Here is a 23,359-nt window from a genome sequence, read left to right as displayed (position 1 = left end):
ACTCACCCCGCGGCGCTCCCTCACTCACCCCGCGGCGCTCCCTCACCTCCCGCACGCGGCGCTCGCTCCCTCACTGCCCGCGGCGCTCCCTCACTCTCACTCACCGCGGCGCTCCCTCACCCGGCGCGGCGCTCCCTCACTCACCCCTGCCCGCGGCGCTCCCTCACTGCCCGCGGCGCTCCCTCACTGCCCCGCGGCGCTCCCTCACTGCCCGCGGCGCTCCCTCACTGCCCCCCTCCCTCACTGCCGCGGCGCTCCCTCACTCGGCGCTCCCTCACTGCCCCGCGGCGCTCCCTCCTCCCGCGGCGGCGGCGCTCCCTCCTCCCTCACCCCGCGCGGCGCTCCCTCCCTCACTCGCCCGCGCGGCGCTCCCTCCTCACTCACGGCCCGCGGCGCTCCCTCCCGGCGCGCGCTCACTCACCCGCGGCGCTCCTCCCTCACTCACCCCGCGGCGCTCCCTCCCTCCCTCACTCACCGCGGCGCTCCCTCACTCCCTCACCCCGCGGCGCTCCCTCACTCACCCCGCGGCGCTCCCTCACTCACCCCGCGGCGCTCCCTCGCTCACCCCGCGGCGCTCCCTCCCTCACCCCGCGGCGCTCCCTCACTCACTCCCCGGCGGCGCTCCCTCACTCACCCCGCGGCGCTCCCTCACTCACCCCGCGGCGCTCCCTCACTCACACTCACCCCGGCGGCGCTCCCTCACTCACCCCCGCGACGCTCCCTCACTCACTCACCCCGCGGCTCCCTCCCTCACTCACTCCGCGGCGCTCCCTCACTCACCCCGCGGCGCTCCCTCACTCCCTCACTCACCCCGCGGCGCTCCCTCACTCACTCCCCGCGGCGCTCCCTCACTCCCTCACTCGCCCGGCGGCGCTCCCTCACTCACCCCGCGACGCTCCCTCACTCACCCCGCGACGCTCCCTCACTCACCCGGCGGCGCTCCCTCACTCACACACCCGCAAGATGGCGGCGCCCAGCGTCGCTCAAGACCCCGTCGCCAAGGCAACCAACCCCGGCTCCCCAGAGCTGTCCTGGCCGCGCCTGCCGTCTCCACGGCAACGGACCCACCCACCCACACTGCCATCTCCAGGCATCATTGCCCAGCTTTGGCCCAGCCAAGTTCAACAGGTACTTCCACTCCACACTGTGGTTTCCACACTGTGTGTACGACTTATGATGTGCAAACAGGCCCTTCGGCCCATCTTCCCCACACCCACCCAACATGTTGGGTGCCATAGAGGGAGTGCAGAGAAGGTTCACCAGACTGATTCCTGGGATGTCAGGACTGTCTTATGAAGAAAGACTGGCTAGACTTGGTTTATACTCTCTAGAATTTAGAAGATTGAGAGGGGATCTTGTAGAAACTTACAAAATTCTTAAGGGTTGGACAGGCTAGATGCAGGAAGATTGCTCCCAATGTTAGGGAAGTCCAGGACAAGGGGTCACAGCTTAAGGATAAAGGGGAAATCCTTTAAAACCGAGATGAGAAGAACTTTTTTTTTCACAGAGAGAGTGGTGAATCTCTGGAATTCTCTGCCACAGAAGGTAGTTGAGGCCAGTTCATTGGCTATTTTTAAGAGAGAGTTAGATGTGGCCCTTGTGGCTAAGGGGATCAGGGGTATGGAGAGAAGGCAGGTACGGGATACTGAGTTGGATGATCAGCCATGATCATATTGAATGGCGGTGCAGGCTAGAAGGGCCGAATGGCCTACTCCTGCACCTAATTTCTATGTTTCTATGTCCCATGCAGAGAAACATAAAAACATAGACAATAGGTGCAGGAGGAGGCCATTCGGCCCTTCATTGGGATCATGGCTGATCGTCCCCAATCAATAACCCGTGCCTGCCTTCTCCCCATATCCCTTGACTCCACCAGCCCCTAGAGCTCTATCTAACTCTCTCTTAAATCCATCCAGTGACTTGGCCTCCACTGCCCTCTGTGGCAGGGAATTCCACAAATTCACAACTCTCTGGACGAAAACGTTTTTTCTCACCTCAGTCTTAAATGGCCTCCCCTTTATTCTAAGACTGTGTGTGGCCCCTGGTTTTATGGGGTAAGGGCGCTAGCCCTACGCCCAACCCTCCTCCTTTCTCTGGGCTTGAGACCGGCACTGGCTTCATCGACGGTCACTCGAAACGAGTGTGACACGCCTGTGCGTGACTTTGTTTAATGTGGGGAGACTGGTGCACAGACCCTTTTCTGCTGCAGCTATCTTTAAGAGCCCTATCTAGCTCTCTCTTGAAAGCATTCAGAGAATCTGCCTCCACCGCCCTCTGAGACGAAGAATTCCACAGACTCACCACTCTCTGTGAGAAAAAGTGTTTCCTCGTCTCCGTTCAAGTTAAGTTCAAGTTCAAGTGAGTTTATTGTCATGTGTTCCTGATCGGATAATGAAATTCTTGCTTTGCTTCAGCACAACACAACATAGTAGGCATTGACTACACTCTCTTAAATCCATCCATAGAAAAACATAAAAATTAGGTGCAGGAGTAGGCCATTCGGCCCTTTGAGCCTGCACCGCCATTCAATATGATCATGGCTGATCATCCAACTCAGTATCCCGTACCTGCCTTCTCTCCATACCCCCTGATCCCCTAAGCCACAAGGGCCACAGTGACTGGGTTATTAATGTTCAGAGTTTGTCCGAGCCAGGTTTAATAGCCTGATGGCTGTGGGGAAGTAGCTATTCCTGAACCTGGTCGTTGCAGTCTTCAGGCTCCTGTACCTTCTACCTGAAGGTAGCAGGGAGATGAGTGTGTGGCCAGGATGGTGTGGGTCTTTGATGATACTTTGATGATAGTTAGTACATTGTAGTTAGATTTTTACAAAATAATGTACATTTTGAAGTATATCTCATTGAGGTTTCTTGGGTGCAGCCTTATTAGATTACAGCTAACCTAATGCGGCATTCCAACATGAAAATGTTCCCCACCCCTGGTTCAACTTAATTTTTATTAACACTCGAGTAACTTTAAACATGCATGCAAACAACTGACTTCTAATACTTCTCATTTACTGCAGTAGCCATTTTAGCTTAGCTCAGTGTGTTATATCTATAACCAGTTACCATTAAATTATGTCTGCCTGTAATTATGTGGGTGGTATTTATAAGTAATCCGAGGCCTGTTTGCGGCTGGGATTCTGGCACAGATGCCCTAGTAGTTTTTAGTTTAGTTTGAAGAAGCATGGGGGAGAGGTCACAGCTTTCGTCCATGCATCAGTTTGACCAAAATGTAAGATCAAAATGTACTTAACCAAGAAGAAGTTTGGATGAATATCTTGTTTACGAAGGAACTGCAGATGCTGGAAAATCGAAGGTAGACAAAAATGCTGGAGAAACTCAGCGGGTGAGGCAGCATCTATGGAGCGAAGAAAATAGACGACGTTTCTGGCCAAAACCCTTCAGGGTTACATCAGTTAGAAGCTGCCTCACCCGCTGAGTTTCTCCAGCATTTTTATCTTCCTTGGATGACTATCTTACTGTTTTTACTACTACAATAAAGAAGCTACTAATTAAGAGACTGTGTTTGGAAGATTTAAGCCCCTGTCCCACTGTACGAGGTAATTCAAGAGTTCTTCTGTGTATTCCGCTAATCCGGAGAATGTCCGTAGGAGTTCGTGGATGTCTCGTAGCGGCTCGTAACGCTAACGGTAGATATTCGGGACATCCGGTAAACTCGTGACGTTTTTTTCATCCCTGCAGAAAATGTCGACGAGTAAAAAAAAATACTCGTGATGAGAAAAATCGTTACTTTTTACTCATACGAGCCGCTAGGAGACATCTACGGACTCCTACGGACCCGCTACAGATGGGGCAGGGACTTTATCTTTCGACGTCTTTGAATGTCTTGCGGAGAATTCTTGAGTGTGTTGCGATTATCTCTTGAACCCGTCTTCAATCATAGTGACTATAGGAGGAATCCTTGTACCGATATAAAAATCTGTCACTATATCTACTTTACTATTTCAACTTCTTCTGCAGTTGTATAGAGCTCTGGTAAGACCACATCTGGAGTATTGTGTAGTTTTGGTCTAATTTGAGGAAGGAAATCCTTGTGATTGAGGCAGTGCACCATAGATTCACGAGATTGATCCCTGGGATGGCGGGCATGTCATATGAGGAAAGATTGAAAAGACTAGGCTTGTATTCACTAGAGTTTAGAAGGGTGGGGTGTGGGGTGGGGGGGGTCTTATAGAAACATATAAATTTATAAAAGGACTGGACAAGCTAGATGCAGGAAAAATGTTCCCAATGTTGGGCGAGTCCAGAACCAGGGGCTAGAGTCTTAGACTAAAGGGGAGGTCATTTAAGACTGAGGTGAGAAAAAACGTTTTCACCCAGAGTTGTGAATTTGTGGAATTCCCTGCCACAGTGGAGGCCACATCACGGGATGGATTTAAGAGAGAGTAAAGGGCCTGTCCCACTTACGTGTCCTTGGCATGCAAATTACGCGACCTCGTGGTCGCGTTGAGGCGCACGGGCACCGTATGGCCGCGAGGGGCCGGTCCCACTGAGAAGCACGGAGGGGTATGTAGTTGTCCACGACATCGCGCGGGGCTCCGAAATTTTTGTAGCGAATGAAATCTTCGTGCGCCAACGGCTTGTCGTGTAACTGACGGCCAAAGTGGGACCTGGCGCGACGCAACGTCTCACCTCCAACAGCAGCAGAAGCAGGCAAACGATCGCCGAGCTCGGCCTGGGGCTCACGGCCGTTGCGGTCCGGATCCGCCCCCACTTCTACTTCCAGAGCGGGGGCCAAGAAAATTGAAGATGGACACAAAATGGTGGAGTAACTCAGTGGGACCGGCAGCATCTCTGGATGACGTTTCAGGTCAAGTCCCTTCTTTCAGACTGAAGAAGATTCTCGACACGAAACGTCACCCATTCCTTCTCTCCAGAGATGCTGCCGGTCCCGCTGAGTTACTCCAGCATTTTGTGTCTATCTTCAAATGACGTCACGCGCTCCAGACGGCTGTACGGGCGCATGAAATCGCGCGGGACCACGAGGTCGCATAATTAGCGTGCCAAGGACACGCAAGTGGGACAAGGGCTTAAGATAGAGCTCTAGGGGCTGGTGGAGTCAAGGGATATGGGGAGAAGGCAGGCACGGGTTATTGATTGGGGACGATCAGCCATGATCACAATTAATGGCGGTGCTGGCTCAAAGGGCCGAATGGCCTTCTCCTGCACCTATTTTCTATGTTTCATCACTTCTTAAACTAAATCACAAAACTCATGAGTTGGAGTCAGTTATAACCCCTATGAATGAAATGGCCAGATTCACTGTGTTGGTATGAGGGTAGTCATCTCTGAGCTTCAGACCCAGGTCCCTCCATCTTGCGATTGTTGTTCCCGTGTTGTCGCTGCCGATGTCTCGGACCGCCCATCTTTTCCACCAACTTTCCTTCAATCTCCTAAAGGAAGCCTCTGTTCTAACCCAAGGCCTAGTGGCTTTATAGTCGATCATTTCAAGCTGACCCTCCTCCAAGGGCTGAATAAACAAAACACATCTTCATTCCTTATCAGGCTAGGGAGTTTCTTAATTACAGGTACACAAAAATGCTGGGGAAACTCAGCGCGTGCAGCAGCATCTATGGAGCGAGGGAAATAGGCAACGTTTTGGGCCGAAACCCTTCTTCAGACTGATGGAGGGAGAAGAAAGGAAAAAGGAGGAGGAGGAGGAGCCTGAGGGCTGAGGGAGAGATGGGAAGGGGAGGAGACAGCAAGGGCTAACAAAATTGGGAGAATTCAATGTTCATGCCCCCAGGATGCAGACTCCCCAAGTGGAATATGTGGTGCTGTTCCTCCAATTTCCAGTGGTGGCCATGGATATTTATGTTGCCTGTTCCTATCTCCTTCTCATTGTAGAGTTATTTTGCAATATGTCCGTTCCGGGCATTTTATCTCATCAAGGCCTTACTGCCTTGGCCGTGAAGTTACCTTCAGCTCTGCCCCACCGGATGTCAATGACCTGACCGCTTTCATTGTGCCCCTTTGTTCTTCTGGCTCCAGCATTTTGCTCTGTCCGTCTATAGCTAGTAGCATCCTCCCAAAGCCTGTCGGAATACTTGACATCCAGTCCCAGGCTATAATATTTTCATAGGTACACAAAAAAGCTGGAGAAAACTCAGCGGGTGCAGCAGCATCTATGGAGCGAAGGAAATAATAGGCAAACGTTTCGGCCCCGGGAAAACGTTGCCTATTTCCTTCGCTCCATAGATGCTGCTGCACCCGCTGAGTTTCTCCAGCTTTTTTTTGTACCTTCGACTTTTTTCCAGCATCTGCAGTTCCTTCTTAAACACTGTATAATATGATCATGGCTGATTATCCAAAATCAGTACCCCGTTCCTGCTTTTTCCCCATATCCCTTGATTCCGTTAGCCCAAAGAGCGATATCGGTCTCTTGAGATCATCCAGTGAATTGGCCTCCACTGCCTTCTGTGGTGGAGAATTCCACAGATTCACCACTCTCTGGGTGAAATCAACCATTTTGACTTCCCCAGACCCCTTACCCACTCCAACATCACACCCTAGGCTCTGAACGCACAGCCCTCTGCTCTATCAACAACAATCCTAAAAGCCCTGTCCCACTGTACGAGTTCATTCAGGAGCTCTCACGAGTTAAAAAAAAAAAAAATCAAACTCGTGGAAGCACGTAGAGTGTACGTAGCGGGTACGTCGGAGCTCTGGGGATGTCTCTTAGCGGCTCGTAACGCTAACGTTCTCCCCGTGACCTGCGTGGGTTTTCTCCGGGGTCTTCGGTTTCCTCCCACACTCCAAAGACGTGCAGGTTTGCAGCTTAATTGGCTAGGAATAAATGTCAATTATCCCGTGTGTATGTAGGATAGTGTGTGTGTAGGATAGTGTGTGTGAGAGTGAGAGAGTGAGTTTGTGTGTGTGATTGTGATTGTGAGTGGAATCGCTCTTCTCCGAGGATTGTCACCTTGTCGTGGTGGAGAAGCTTGTGTGGACCTGAGATCCTGAGAGCGATGCCGTCTGGAGCTGTGCTCCTGGTAGGGCCACCCATGGCGGTAAGGTCGAGGGGGAGGTCTCTGACAAAGAGCAATCCAACCAAGACCTCAACGGTGGAACAGGCGGAGGACAATGGCTGACCTTAGTGGCACTTTAGTGGGAGTTAGATGTGGCCCTTGTGGCTAAGGGGATCAGAGGGTATGGAGAGAAGGCAGGTACGGGATACTGAGTTGGATGATCAGCCATGATCATATTGAATAGAAACATAGAAATTAGGTGCAGGAGTAGGCCATTCGGCCCTTCGAGCCTGCACCGCCATTCAATATGATCATGGCTGATCATCCAACTCAGTATCCCGTACCTGCCTTCTCTCCATACCCCCTGATCCCCTTAGCCACATCTAACTCCCTCTTAAATATAGCCAATGAACTGGCCTCAACTACCCTCTGTGGCAGAGAGTTCCAGAGATTCACCACTCTCTGTGTGAAAAAAAAAGTTCTCCTCATCTCGGTTTTTTAAAGGATTTCCCCCTTATCCTTAAGCTGTGACCCCTTGTCCTGGACTTCCCCAACATCGGGAACAATCTTCCTGCATCTAGCCTGTCCAACCCCTTAGAATTTTGTAAGTTTTCTATAAATCCCCTCTCAATCTCCTAAATTCTAGAGAGTATAAACATTTTGTTGGCAAGTCTATCCAGTCTTTCTTCATATGAAAGTCCTGACATCCCAGGAATCAGTCTGGTGAACCTTCTCTGTACTCCCTCTATGGGGAGAATGTCCTTCCTCAGATTTGGAGACCAAAACTGTACGCAATACTCCAGGTGTGGTCTCACCAAGACCCTGTACAACTGCAGTAGAACCTCCCTGCTCCTATACTCAAATCATTTTGCAATGAAAGCTAACATACCATTCGCTTTCTTTACTACCTGCTGCACCTGCATGCCTACCTTCAATGACTGGTGTACCATGACACCCAGGTCTCGCTGCATCTCCCCCTTTCCCAATCGGCCACCATTTAGATAATAGAATGGCGGTGCAGGCTCGAAGGGCCGAATGGCCTACTCCTGCACCTAATTTCTATGTTTATATGTTTCTATGGAACGTCACAACGGCTGGGAAGGTGGATGAAGGCTGCAGCAGAAAAGGGTCTCCGGTAAGTATGTATGTAAGTATGCAGGTACAGCAGTCAGTGAAGAAAGCGAATGGCATGTTGGCCTTCATAACAAGATGAGTTGCGTATAGGAGCAAATAGATCCTTCTGCAGTTGTAGAGGGTCCTAATGAGACCACACCTGGAGTATTGTGTGCACTTTTGGTCCCCTAATTTGAGGAAGGACATTCTTGCTATTGAGGGAGTGCAGCGTAGGTTTACAAGGTTAATTCCCGGGATGGCGGGACTATCATATGCTGAGAGAATGGAGCAGCTGGGCTTATACACTCTGGAGTTTAGAAGGATGAGAGGGCATCTTATTGAAACATATAAGATTATTTAGGGTTTGGACACGCTAGAGGCAGGAAACATGTTCCCGATGTTGGGGGAGTCCAGAACCAGGGGCCACAATTTAAGAATAAGGGGTAAGCCATTTAGAACGGAGATGAGGAAACACTTTTTCTCACAGAGAGCTGTGAGCCTGTGGAATTCTCAGTGGAGGCCAGTTCTCTGGATACTTTCACGAGAGAGCTAGATAGGGCTCTTAAAGATAGTGGAGTCAGGGGATATGGGGAGAAGGCAGGAACGGGGTACTGATTGGGGATGATCAGCCATGATCACATTGAATGGTGGTGCTAGCTCGAAGGGTTGAATGGCCTACTCCTGCACCTGTTGTCTATTGATTCTCTGTATCTCTAAACTAAAGAACGGTGGAGTAGCCACAATGGGCCGAATGGCCTTATTCTGGTCCTGTAATTCAGTTTATTGTCATGTGTACCGAGGTACAGCGTTTGTGCTAATTGTGGCGTGCTCGTGTTAATATTATTCATCTTCAAAGCAAACGACAACTCCATGAACATTGGTACACTTCTTGTATTTGAACTTTTAGTGGTAACAGCATCATTTACAATATATTCCTCGTGACTTCACGCAGATATGTTTGTTTTTCATGATCTATAAATAAAGGGAGAGCATCTTACACACGCGGCCCACGAGGTTTTGTGAAAAATACATTGAGCAGCAACTCGTAAGGTCCATATCTTATCCAGGCGCACTCTGTTTCCAAACACACATTCGTCAGTCATTACAGTACCAAGATCTGTTGGAATATTTCCACTCGGGGGAAACTATACAGCTGCAAAAAGATTTCCCATTCAAACAAACGCCAGTGCCAACATTGTGAAAAGGTAGAATGTCTAAAAGTTTCCATGCAAAAGTTCCGGAATGTTCTTCTCCTCGCGTTTCCCCCCACCCCCCCCCCCACCGATCGGTTGCATGTTGCAAAACTAATTACGTTTCTGGAGTAGTGCGGGTGTCAGGAGGTTATGGGGAGAAGGCAGGAGAATGGGGTTAGGAGGGAGAGAGATGGATCAGCCATGATTGTATGGTGGAGTGGACTTGATGGGCCGAATGGCCTGATTCTGCCCCTAGACAAATTCTTGATTAGGATGGGTGTCAGGGGTTATGGGGAGAAGGCAGGAGAATGGGGTTTGGAGGGAGAGATAGATCAGCCGCGATTGAATGGCTGAGTGGACTTGATGGGCCGAATGGCCTAATTCTGTTCCGAGAACTTATGGCCTGATGAACATCTCGTGTACAGAGGGAGGGAGGGCAAGTGTATGGGGGGGGGGGGTGTAGCGAGGGCAGGAGAGGTGGAGGGAAGGCAGTCAATGGCCCGTTTCTCCAGGAAGGTTTGGAACGCTATCTACAATTGAAAATCTCTTTACGCTTCCGGACCTCTTGCAGAACGCGTGACCTGAAGAGCGTCAAGTCTTCGCTGGGTGCCCGCTCCACCCCGAGAGCGTCGTGCAGGATGGTGGAGTGGGTCCGCAGGAACGGGTTGTATTCTTTCTCCTCGCCGATCGTCGATGGGCACTGGAATAAACGAGAGGTGGGGGCTTAGAGGCAACAAACATAGAAACATAGAAAATGTTTCTGCGGTGAGAACGGAGAGGTTGAGAAGGAGTTTCTTCCCAGAGGCAATTCGGACTGTAAACGCCTATCTCACCAGGGACTAACTCTACTGAACGTTTTTCCTTCCATTATTTATTATGTAAAAGAATATGTGTGTTATGATTGTGTTTATAATTTGTTTGGTTGTTTTGTTGTTTGTCTTTTGCACAAAAGTCCGCGAGCATTGCCACTTTCATTTCACTGCACATCTCGTATGTGTATGTGACAAATAAACTTGACTTGACTTGACTTGAATAGGTGCAGGAGTAGGCCATTCGGCCCTTCGAGCCTGCACCATTCGCCATTCAATGTGATCATGGCTGATCATCCAACTCAGTATCCTGTACCTGCCTTCTCTCCATACCCCCTGATCCCTTTAGCCACAAGGGCCACATCTAACTCCCTCTTAAATATAGCCAATGAGCTGTGGCCTCAACTACTTTCTGTGGCAGAGAATTCCACAGATTCACCACTCTCTGCGTGGAAAAAACGAAACATGTGATTTCTGGACTCAATTCTCCACGCCCCGAGCGGCGGAAGTGAGCAGACCGCACGCCGTCTTTGCGACAGATAGACGACCACACACACACACACACGGAGGCATAGTTGTACTCACCGTGCATTGGTTCAAGTGCCTCTGCTGCAGAACCCATTCCAGCTTTGTGAAGATGGCAGAGTTGTTTGGTTCCACGGAAGCTGCAAACATCAGATTATCCTGGGCATACTCGTGTCCTGCGGGACAAATCACACACGCACGGTCAAAGCACCCTCCAACTTCAAATGACAGGACCAGATTAAGGCCATGCAGCCCATTGTGACTGCTCCACCATTCTTTAGTTTACAGATACAGAGATACAATAGACAATAGGTGCAGGAGTAGGCCATTCGGCCCTTCGAACCAGCACCACCATTCAATATGATCATGGCTGATCATCCCCCAATCAGTACCCCGTTCCTGCCTTCTCCCCATATCCCCTGGCTCCGCTATCTTTAAGAGCCCTATGGGGTGGGAGACTGCAATCTTCACGTGGTCCACCCTGTTTCAACCCAACGTGCACAAAGATAAAATAGAACAAGTTGACCTACAACTTTAGGCTGTGCACGCCATACGCAAGAAGAAGAAGTAGAGCCCTATCTAACTCTCTCTTGAAAGTATCCAGAGAACCGGCCTCCACCGCCCTCTGAGGCAGAGAATTCCACAGACTGACAACACTCTGGGTGAAGAAGTGTTTCCTCGTCTCCGTTCTAAATGGCTTACCCCTTATTCTTAAACTGTGGACCTTGGTTCTGGACTCCCCCATCATCGGGAACATGTTTCCTGCCTCTAGCGTGTCCAAACTCTTAATAATCTTGCATATTTCAATAAGTTTAAGGTAAGATAAGACCAGTTTACAGCGCAGAAGCAGGCCCAAGCCAATTAACCTACAAACCAATACGCCTTTGGAGTGTGGGAGGAAACCGAAGATCGCGGAGAAAACCCACCCAGGCTACGGGGGGGGGGGAACGTGCAAACTTCGTAGAGACAGCACCCGTAGTCAGGATCGAACCCGGGTCTGCTGGCGCTGTGAGGCAGCGACTCTACCACTGCGCCCACCGTTGCCGCCCGATCACCTGATCTTAACCATATAACCATATAACAATTACAGCGCGGAAACAGGCCATCTCGGCCCTACAAGTCCATGCCGAACAAATTTTTTTCCCCTTAGTCCCACCTGCCTTATCTTATTGAAACATATAAAATTATAAAAGGACTGGACAGGCTAGATGCAGGAAATATGTTCCCAATGTTGGGCGAGTCCAGAACCTGCAGTTGGACTGCTGGACCGTGGGAGAAGAACAAAGGGAAGAGATAAGACTTTGCCTTCCATCACAGTGAGGAGATGTTGGAGATCCACTCTGATGGATGTTTATGTAAACTGTGTTAAGTGTGGGTCTTGGGTTTTTATGTAATGTAAGTAGGTATGTTACAATACTTACCTTCAGCGGCGCTGCAATTCTGCCACTGGCCGTGTGCGCGATTTTGGCGCGTTTGAGGGGGGGGGGGGGGGGGGGGGCGGGGTTAAAACGGGGTTTTTTTTCCGACCTGGTCCTGAATTATATTTTGTTGGAGTGCAAGATGTTGCTAAAGAATCGTTCCTACGGCCGTTCTGTGTGTTTTTAAAAAAAAATTCACCCGACAAGTTAATCGCTGGAATGATTTTAAAATCAGCTTCTGAAGCCGTCAATGCCAACAACGGGGACATATTTTATGTAGGGGACAGGTAAAAGAAAGTAGTTTAATTATATGTATAAAAGTGTTTCTTAAGATGTATTTAATTCACATTTTAAGTTGCGAAACGGTGATTTTTCCCCCCGAACGAACCGGTAGTGTATTTGCTGCCGATATGGGGGACTAAATTCACCGCAATCTCAACGTTCCAAATGGTCCCGTTCCAGAAAATCCCACTCGCAAGCTGATTTAAATGGCCATTAATTTACAGGTATTAAACATTAAATTCCTTCCATTTGGCCTATAAACCCATGACAATGAAATTTAAAAATTATGTTATATTGTGAATTCTTGTGTGAATGTTATTGGGACACTTAGGCTATTTAAAAATGTTAATCTATTCTTAAGAAACGGATAGATGTTTAGATCTAGTAATTGAATTTTGTAATTAGCTACAATTATATGCTTTAATTTCAAGTCATCTAAGTAAGATTGTTTCATATTTGTTTCAGAATGCTTCGATCTATAACAACTGAAAATTTCTTTCAGTTCTCTTAAATTTTAAGAAAGTTATGGGCTTTTAAATGTTCTCGATCACAGATTTTGTGTTAAGTCAATGAAAAAGCAATAGGGAACAAGATGCCAATTTCTGAGTATGAAAATGGCCATAACCTTTTTAATACTGAAGATATGAAAGTGAATTAGGTGTCAAATTAAACTTCTTTTTATGCTTTATCTGATAAATGGGATAAATTGCAGACTTGATTTTTTAAATCTCAATATTTTGTAACATTGCTAATGTAAGACTGTAGGGCGATGTCACACAGACCATCACACTCGCCCCTCTTTTACCTGGCCAGAGCAATGTCTCGTCCCCCAAGGTGCCCACGACATCCAGCGACGACAGCATCAGCGAGGCGCTGCCTTCGAAGATCCGACCTGAGGGGGGGGGGGGCACAAAACCAAGAGACTAGTGACGTTGGAGAACATGCCGCACTGTAGGCACAAGGGCACGTCTCAGTGGGAAATCCACGCGCTCTCTTCACAGCAGTTTACTGCCGCATGTACTGAGTTACAGTGTTACGTGCAGACTGGGCGATCGTTTAGCTGAACACCTGCGCTCAGTCCGCCTGGACCTACCTAATCTCCCGGTTGCCAAACACTTTAACTCCCCCCATTCCCACACGGACCTTTCTGTCCTGGGCCTCCTCCAATGACAGAGTGAGGCCCAGCGCAAATTGGAGGCATTTGCATCTCATATTTCACTTGGGTAGTTTACACCCCAGCGGTAGGAAATTGACTTCTCTAACTTCAAATAGCCCTTGCTTTCCCTCTCCCACCAGTCTTACTGTCTCCGACTACATTCCATCTGTCCCGGCCCCCTCCCCTGACATCAGTCTGAAGAAGGGTCACGACCCAAAACGTCGCCCATTCCTTCTCTCCAGAGATGTTGCTTGACCCGCTGAGTTACTCCAAGCATTTTGTGTCTACCTTAGCTTACACCCGAGCGGTATGAACATTGACTCCTCTAACTTCAAGTAACCCTTGCATTCCCCTTCCCCCCCCCTCCCCCCCCCCCCCCCCCCCCCCCCCCCCCCCCCCCAGTCGCACAGTACTAGTTTCACGTTCTCACCCAACAAACACCTAACAATGGCCTGATTAAGAAGGAACTGCAGATGCTGGAAAATCAAAGGTAGACAAAATTGCTGGAGAAACTCAGCGGGTGAGGCAGCATCTATGGAGGGAAGGAAACAGGCGACATTTCGGGTCGAGACATCTCTCATTTCCCTTTTGCCTAACCAGTCTGAAGAAGGGTCTCGACCCGAACCGCACCCATTCCTACACTCCAGACATGCTGCCTGTCCCGCTGAATTAGAAACATAGAAATTAGGTGCAGGAGTAGAGGCCATTCGGCCCTTCGAGCCTGCACCACCATTCAATATGATCATGGCTGATCATCCAACTCGGTATCCCGTACCTGCCTTCTCTCCATACCCCCTGATCCCCTTAGCCACAAGGGCCACATCTAACTCCCTGTTAAATATAGCCAATGAACTGGCCTCAACTACCTTCTGTGGCAGAGAATTCCACAGATTCACCACTCTCTGTGTGAAAAATGTTTTTCTCATCTCGGTCCTAAAAGATTTCCCCCTCTTATCCTTAAACTGTGACCCCTTGTTCTGGACTTCCCCAACATCGGGAACAATCTTCCTGCATCTAGCCTGTCCAACCCCTTAAGACAGCTTTTGTGTCTATATTCGGTTTAAACCAGCTTCTGCACTTCCTTCCTACACATAATGACTAACCAGCCTGACCCACTGAGTTCCTCCAGCACTTTGTGCTTTTTCTTCACGCAGCATAGGAACAGGCCCTTCGGTCCATCTTACCCATGCCAACCAATTTGTCCCACCATCATCTACCTGCCACCTATCTGCGTTTGGCCCATTTCTTTTCTGTAAATTTCTATCCATGTGCCTTTTTATAGACACAAAATGCTGGAGTAACTCAGCGAGCCAGGCAGCATCTCTGGGGAGAAGGAATGGGCGATGTTTCGGGTCGAGACCCTTCTTCAGTGGAAGCCCACGCGGGCACAGGGAAATGGTACAAACTCACAAACCGCACCAGAGGTCAGGATCGAACCAAGGTCTCTGGCGCGATGAAGCAGCTGCCCCACTGTACAACAGTGGTCGGGAACGGAATTCCCAGACAAGCAATCGTTACGGCAGTTCTCAAGGCACGTCTTGCCCAGAGTGGGGGAATTGAGGACCAGAGGACACAGCTTCAAGGTGAAGGGTGAAAGATTTAATAGGAATCCGAGAGGTAACTTTTTCACACAGAGGGTGGTGGGTGTATGGAACGAGCTGCCAGAGGAGGTAGTTGAGGCTGGGACTATCCCAACATTTCAGAAGCAGTTCGACGTACATGGATAGGACAGGTTGGACCAAGGGATATGGACCAAACACAGGGAGGTGAGACTAGTGCAGCTGGGACATGTCTTCCACAGAGAGTTGTGAGTCTGTGGAATTCTCTGCCTGCCTCAGAGGGCGGTTCTCTGGATGCTTTCAAGAGAGCTAGATAGGTTCACAAGGTTAATATCCGGGATGGCGGGAATGTCATATGCTGAGAGAATGGAGCGGCTGGGCGTGTACACTCTGGAGTTTAGAAGGATGAGAGGATATCTTGTTGAAACATATAAGATTACTAAGGGTCTGGACACGCTAGAGGCAGGAAACATGTTCCCAATGTTGGGGGAGTCCAGAACCAGGGGCCACACACAGTTTAAGAATAAGGGATAAGCCATTTAGAACAGAGGTGAGGAAACACTTTTTCACACAGAGAGTGGTGAGTCTGTGGAATTCTCTGCCTCAGAGGGCAGTGGAGGCCGGTTCTCTGGATGCTTTCAAGAGCATTTCTTTACTGAGTTTTCTTTACTCAGAGAGTGGTGGCTGTGTGGAATGAGCTTCCAGTGAAGGTGGTGGAGGCAGGTTCGTTTTTATCATTTAAAAATAAATTGGATAGTTATATGGATGGGAAGGGAATGGAGGATTATGGTCTGAGCGCAGGTATATGGGACTAGGGGAGATTATGTGTTCGGCACGGACTAGAAGGGTCGAGATGGCCTGTTTCCGTGCTGTAATTGTTTTATGGTTATAAGAGAGAGCTAGATAGGGCTCTTAAAGATAGCGGAGTCAGGGGATATGGGGAGAAGGCAGGAACGGGGTACTGATTGAGGATGATCAGCCATGAATGGCGGTGCTGGCTCGAAGGGCTGAATGGCCTACTCCTGCGTCTTTTGTCTATTTATAAAAACACCCAATGCATTGGCCTCCACAGCTGTGTGTGGAGGCCCAGTCCTGCACCTATTGTCTATTGTCGGTGTGGGCAAGAAGGGCCCCGTTTCCTGACATTGTGGCACTGCAGCACTCACCACAGCCGGAGAGGAAGACCAGATCTCCGGAGAAGAGGCAGGCGGGACAGTTGTACGGCTCCCCGTCCAGGACATAGATCATGTGACCCACGGTGTGGCCGGGCGTGAAGAGGGCCTGGAACCGCAGGTTGCCCACTTCAATTGTCTCCTTGTCCAGAATGGGGCTGAGGAGAAAAACCACCATTACTCAACGCGGGCCACGGCAATAAACTCATTCATTCATCATCACAACCAACGTGGGGCGCCGTTCGAGTAGAGCTGCCCAGCCTGCAGCTGTTCGTCCTTTCACCCTTTTTAAAAAATGTTTATTGTGTTGAAAGTTATGTTTTATAGAAACATAGAAATTAGGTGCAGGAGTAGGAGCATCCAGAGAAGTGGCCTCCACCAGGCAGAGAATTCCACAGACTCACCACCCTCTGTGTGAAAACGTTTTTCCTCATCTCCGTTTCTAGTATTAGAGTCTTCGAGCTCCTTTATCTAGCTTGCTCTGTGTGTGATCATTTGGCATAACTATTGTATATGCATGGCCATTACACTTATGTATTATTGTATTGCATAGTGTAACAAGGTCTTATATTATGTCACAATATCATGAAATAATATATTATGTAATAATGTTGATAGTATGTATTAACGTACATAGAAACATAGACAATAGGTGCAGGAGTAGGCCATTCGGCCCTTCGAGCCTGCACCGCCATTCAATATGATCATGGCTGATCATCCAACTCAGTATCCCGTACCTGCCTTCTCTCCATACCCCCTGATCCCCTTGGCCACAAGGGCCACATCTAACTCCCTCTTAAATATAGCCAATGAACTGTGGCCTCGACTGCCCTCTGTGGCAGAGAGTTCCAGAGATTCACCACTCTCTGTGTGAGAAAAGTTCTCCTCATCTTGGTTTTAAAGGATTACCCCATTATCCTTAAGTTGTGACCCCTTGTCCTGGACCGTTTTGGAGGTCTTCAGGTCTTTTTATGTGGGGGGTGGGGGAAACTGTATTTCTCAGCCCCTACCTGGTCGGAGATGAGACTTTCCTCTGAGCCGCATCTTCGTCCCTTCCTCACGGCGTACCAACTGGGCTAGAGCGGCGTTTCCTGCCAGAACTTCAGCTTCGGAGGCGGCACAGCGCTGAAGCAGCGTCGCGGAGCGGGCGATGCCTTACCCGGGTTGCCGTGCCGTAAGCTTCGGAGTGCTGAGACCACAGACTCCTACGTCGCTGAGCTGTGGTTGCGGAGCGTCCAGCCGCGGGCGGCGCTGACTTTGAAAACCGCGGAGCCTGGGATCTTTCGCCGAGATCGCCAGAGTCGGAGCTCCGACCAGCGCGGCCCGTGGACTTCGGGAGCCACGGTCTCCGGTAGGAAGCGGCCGTTCCAGACAATCCAAGCCGCTGAGTGTTCCCCCGACAACGGAGCTCCATCATCCGGCGAGAGGGCCTGAAACATCACGGCGACTGCGGAGGCCTCGAATAGGCCCCGACTACGGGTGAACATAGAGGAAGAGGACAGGACTTTGCTGCCTTCCCTCACAGTGGGAACCATTGTGCGGGGGATGCTTTTATGTTTAATGTTAAATTCTTTAATGTTGTGTTTGATTTTTATTGGTGTGCTGCAAATGGCAACTCAAATTTCACTGCACCAATTGGTGTACGTGACAATAAATGTCCTTTGTACGGTTGAAAACATTAGCGACGCAGTGTTGCTGGTTTCCGACGGGAACGGTGACAGATGCACCACACATCTCTGTCCTCCAGTTCCTGTGGACTTCCGCACTCTCACACATTGGCGGGTGTGTGTGTGTGTGTGTGTGTGTGTGTGTGTGTGTGTGTGTGTGTGTGTGTGTTTTATCATCGTTCCTTACAATGCTACGTACAACAGTGATCACAACTTCTACTGAAGTGTGGATCGCCATCGGCTCGCTAGGAGCTCATCCGCCCTTTGACAGGTCTTGTTTTTGGTCCACAGCCCCCTCCCCACCCGGCAAACCAGGTGGAGGAGGCAATTTAGTCACAGACTAAATCCCCCTTCCCCTCCCCTCCCCCCTCCTCCAATCATTGCCATCTCGAGTCAGAAGAAACTTCAGAAATGGGCATCATTCTAATACATCGGCAGGACCAGGGATCGAACACTATCAGAACCTGTGAAATTCTTTGCCACAGAAGGCTGTGGCGGGCGGCCAAGTCAATAGATATTTTAAGGCAGTGAGAGAATCTTGATTAGAGCGGGTGTCAGATGTCTCGGGAGGAAGGCAGGAGAATGGGGTCGAGAGGGAGAGATAGATCAGCCACGATCGAATGGTGGAGTAAATGATGGGCCGAATGGCCTAATTCTGCTCCTATCACTTGTGACCTTCGCATAGTTTAGTGATAAAGCATGGAAACAGGCCCTTCGGCCCACCGAGTCTCGGGGCTCTACCACTACGCCACAATGCAGCCCTCAACCAAATTCTTTCCCTGTTGGACAAACAGGAATTATTCGTTGGAACATGGTCTCCTTTTATTGATTACTTAAAGGGTCAGAATAGTTCAGCACAGGAACCTGACTAGCACTCGGGCTAAAGATTCGATGAAATGCTACACTCTGAAATGTACGAACATATCTCGAACGATGTTTTTTATTTTAATAAATTTTTCCATTCTTCTTTAACTATCTCTTTCCCCCTTTTTTTTGTTTTTTTTTTTTGTTTTTGTTTTTCTTGCCTTTCTTTTCCTCCTTTACTTCATCTATCTCTTTAGTTCTATCTAGTTTAAAAAAAAATGAAGAAAAAGGCAAAAAGTATTGGAGACAATGTAATAATAACTGACAATATTATCAATTTAAAAATGTAAGACAGTAATGATGTAATAGGTTATGTACCTATCTCCAATAAAAAATATTTTCAAAAAAAAAAAAAAAAAAAAAATTCAAGCAAATTCAAGAGGCCGGGGGAACTTGCAGACGAAAGCAGCAACTGCCGGCTGCCGATTGTGAAAGAGGACGTCTTTGGCCAGCCGTCGCTGGTTAGCAGTCTTGCTCCCACTCCCTCTGGGCCCCAGTCGGGGTACGCTAAGCCAACAGCGTCTCTTACTGCACAGTGTGACCCATGGTCTCTCAGGGCTCCAGCTTTTACTAGCTGTTCACTGCAGGCTGCTGGCTTGGAGGAATGTAATTAAAGCCAGATGCTGCCCGCTTCCCTGCGCTCAATTCAGCCGAGCTTAATGAGGCAGCAAGGCAGGGGGGCTTGGGGGAGGGAGGAAGAGACACTGAGGCTAGTTTAGTTTGGAGATTAAGTCTTTTTTTTTAAGTTTAAGCTTATAAATAAGTTTATTGGCCTATTTCCTTCACTCCAAAGATGCTGCCTCACCCGCTGAGTTTCTCTCAGCACTTTTCTAGCATCTGCAGTTCCTTCTTGAACGAATGAATAAGTTTATTGGCCAAGTATTCACATACAAGGAATTTGCCTTGGTGCTCCGCCCACAAGTAACATGACTCAGTGACAGTTAGGAATGACACATTAAACATTAATAATAAAACATTATCGATTGAACATGTGAATTAAATAAAATACCAGAGGAAAGGGAGGCTACAGATTTTTGGCTGTTGAGTAGAGCAACTACTCGTGGATAAAAACTGTTTTTATGTCTGGCTGTGGCAGCTTTGACAGTCCGGAGTCACCTTCCAGAGGGAAGTGATTCAAAGAGTTTGTGGCCAGGGTGAGAGGGGTCAGAGATGATCTTCCCCGCTCGCTTCCTGGCCCCTTGCAGTGTACAGTTCATCAATGGAGGGAAGGTTGCAGCCAATAACCTTCTCAGCTGATCGGACGATTCGCTGCAGCCTCCAGGTGTCGTGCTTGGTGGCTGAGCCAAACCAGACCATGATGGAGAAGGTGAGGACAGACTCTACGATGGCCGTGTAGAATTGGACCATCATTGCCTGTGGCAGATTGTGCTTCCTCAGCTGCCGCAGGGAGTACATCCTCTGTTGGGCCTTTTTGACTGTGGAGTCGATGGTAGACCCCCCACATAAGGTCCTTAGAGATGATGGTTCCCAGGAACTTAAAAGACTCCACAGATGTGTGGGGTGAGGGGAGGGGAGGGGGAGCTCTCCTAAAGTCTACAATCAATTCCACTGTCTTAAGAGCATTGAGCTCTAGGTTGTTGCTACGGCACCAGGATGCCAGCTGTGACACTTCCTGTCTGTAGGCAGATTCCACCCCATCCAGGATCAGTCCAATCAGGATTGTGTTGTTCGCAAACATGAGAAGCTTGACAGAGGCGTCTGTGGAGGTGCAGCGCGGAAACAGCCATCCGGCCCACTGTGTCCATGCCAACACCAGTGAACCCCACACGTACACACTAGGGACAATTTACCTTTTAGAAACATAGAAATTAGGTGCAGGAGTAGGCCATTCAGCCCTTCGAGCCTGCACCGCCATTCAATATGATCATGGCTGATCATCCAACTCAGTATCCCATACCTGCCTTCTCTCCATACCCTCTGATCCCCTTAGCCACAAGGGCCACATCTAACTCCCTCTTAAATATAGCCAATGAATTGGCCTCGACTACCTTCTGTGGCAGAGAGTTCCAGAGATTCACCACTCTCTGTGAGAAAAAAGTTCTTCTCATCTCGGTTTTAAAGGATTTCCCCCTTATCCTTAAGCTGTGACCAACCCCCCCCTTGTCCTGGACTTCCCCAACATCGGGAGCAATCTTCCTGCATCTAGCCTGTCCAACCCCTTAAGAATTTTGTAAGTTTCTATAAGATCCCCTCTCAATCTCCTAAATTCTAGAGAGTATATAAACCAAGTCTATCCAGTCTTTCTTCATAAGACAGTCCTGACATCCCAGGAATCAGTCTGGTGAACCTTCTCTGCACTCCCTCTATGGCAATAATGTCCTTCCTCAGATTTGGAGACCAAAACTGTACGCAATACTCCAGGTGTGGTCTCACCAAGACCCTGTACAACTGCAGTAGAACCTCCCTGCTCCTATACTCAAATCCTTTTGCTATGAAAGCTAACATATCATTCGCCTTCTTCACTGCCTGCTGCACCTGCATGCCTACTTTCAATGACTGGTGTACCATGACACCCAGGTCTCGCTGCATCTCCCCTTTTCCTAGTCGGCCACCACCATTTTATACCAAGCCAATTAACCTACAAACCTGTATGACTTAATACGGGAGGAAACCGAAGCTTCCCAAAGAAAACCCACGCAAGTCACGGGAGAATGTACAAACTCCGTACAGAGAGCACCCGTGGTCGGGATCGAACCCGGGACTCTAGCACTGCGAGGCAGCAACTCTACCGCAGCACCACAGTGCTGACCTTACTGGTTGGAGGTGCCACTAGTTGTGAAGCCCAGGTCTTCTTGCAACGGCCCGAAGATGTGGTGAATGACAAACGTGACTCTGTAAAGGTTAAGGGGCCCTGTCCCCCACTGTACGAGGTAATTCAAGAGCTCTCCCGAGTTTAAAAAAAAAAATCAAACTCGTGGTAAGTACGTAGAATGTACGTAGCGGGCACGTCGGAGCTCGTGGACGTCACGTAATGCTAACGGCAGGTACTCTGGGAAACGCGGTAACTCGTGAAGTTTTTTTCAGCGCTGTGAAAAATGTCCACGAGAGCCCAGAGTACCTACGACCTACGAACGGCCATTACCGTAATTCACCGAGTTCGAATCAGGGGGAACGCGGGAAAACTGTTGAAATACCTCATACAGTGGGACAGGCCCTTTAGGGTATTTATGGGGCTTAGAGCTCAGTGCAGAACTGAACAACAACCTCGCTCAATGGCGATGCCTTAAGCCCAGGGGGCGGCAACCCGAAATCATCCGGCCCGCAGGCGTATTTGTTCTTGAAACCAGGGCGCTACTGCCAGTTCTGGGGCACACAGGTGAACTGGAAACTTAAGCGAGACCCGGGGCTCACAGCCGACCTGGACGTTACAGCCAGTTCCGGGACACGCAGGTGCCCTGGGAACTGCAGAAAACTAATTGAAAAATAAGTGCTAGAATTTAGAAGATTGAGGGGGGATCTTATAGAAACTTACAAAATTCTTAAGGGGTTGGACAGGCTAGATGCAGGAAGATTGTTCCCGATGTTGGGGAAGTCCAGGACAAGGGGTCACAGTTTAAGGATAAGGGGGAAATCTTTTAGGACCGAGATGAGGAAAACTTTTTTCACACAGAGAGTGGTGAATCTGTGGGATTCTCTGCCACAGAAGGTAGTTAAAGCCACAGTTCATTGAATTGAATTGAATTGAATCCTTTATTTGTCATATATTGGCTATATTTAAGAGGGAGTTAGATGCGGCCCTTGTGGCTAAAGGGATCAGTGGATATGGAGAGAAGGCAGGTACAGGATACTGAGGGATGATCAGCCATGATCATATTGAATGGCGGTGCAGGCTCGAAGGGCCGAATGGCCTCCTCCTGCACCTATTGTCTATGTTTCTAAGTGAAAACTATGTATTATTAGTATGTATTATTACTAATTTATGTATTATTAGTATGTATTATTACTAATTACTAAATTAGTTATTATGTATTATTATGACCTCAATTTATTAACTATGGCGATAATTGATTTCACTGCACCTTCGGGTGTTTGTGAGGAATGAAATTGACATTGAGACATGGCCCACCACCCGTCCACAAACATGGGCCCTGGCCCCTAAGCTGACTCCTGCCTTAAGCTAACCTCCCCCTTCCATTCCACAGGACGTTCCATCTCCCACACTTACTCTGTGAGGGCAGGGATGTTATCTGTCGTGGAACCATAAATTCTGCAGGTTTTGTGGATTTTCTTCAGTACTTTGTTTTCCAAAGAAAGTTCCTCGTGATGTTCACAAAAGAGCACCACTGGGTTCCGTTTATCCAACCGGAAAGGGGAGGTAGAGAGAGAAAGGGGGGAGAGAGTAGAGGGAGAAAGGAGGGGTAGGGAGAAAGGTGGGGGGGATGAAAGGGGGGGGGAGGGGAGGAAAGGAGAGGTGAGGGGAGGAACGGGGGAGGGGGCGGAAAGGGAGAGAGGGGGTGGAAAGGTGGAGATAGGGGGAGAAAGGGATATGAGAGGGGGAGCGGGAGAAGAGGGGAGAGAGGGGAGAGACCGGAGAGATTGTAGAGAGGTAAGAGAAGGGGTAGAGATAGGGGACCGAGAGAGGGGGGAGA

The 23,359-nt window shown here is 49.2% G+C and overlaps 1 protein-coding gene across 1 annotated transcript; it reads right to left on the bottom strand.

The window, feature by feature from the left end:
- Positions 1-8,981: 8,981 nt before the first annotated feature.
- On the bottom strand, positions 8,982-23,027 carry pnkd (PNKD metallo-beta-lactamase domain containing; the record flags this gene model as incomplete). The annotated part of the gene is made up of 6 exons (XM_055631104.1): positions 8,982-9,076; positions 9,860-9,997; positions 10,692-10,807; positions 13,137-13,223; positions 16,213-16,376; positions 22,936-23,027. Coding segments are annotated over 6 exons (651 nt in total), but the record flags the coding sequence as incomplete, so codon positions are not given.
- Positions 23,028-23,359: the final 332 nt, after the last annotated feature.

This window comes from Leucoraja erinacea, unplaced genomic scaffold (assembly GCF_028641065.1).
Source record: "Leucoraja erinacea ecotype New England unplaced genomic scaffold, Leri_hhj_1 Leri_653S, whole genome shotgun sequence".
Lineage (NCBI taxonomy): Eukaryota > Metazoa > Chordata > Chondrichthyes > Rajiformes > Rajidae > Leucoraja > Leucoraja erinaceus.
This window is presented reverse-complemented; position numbering and strand designations above follow the sequence as displayed.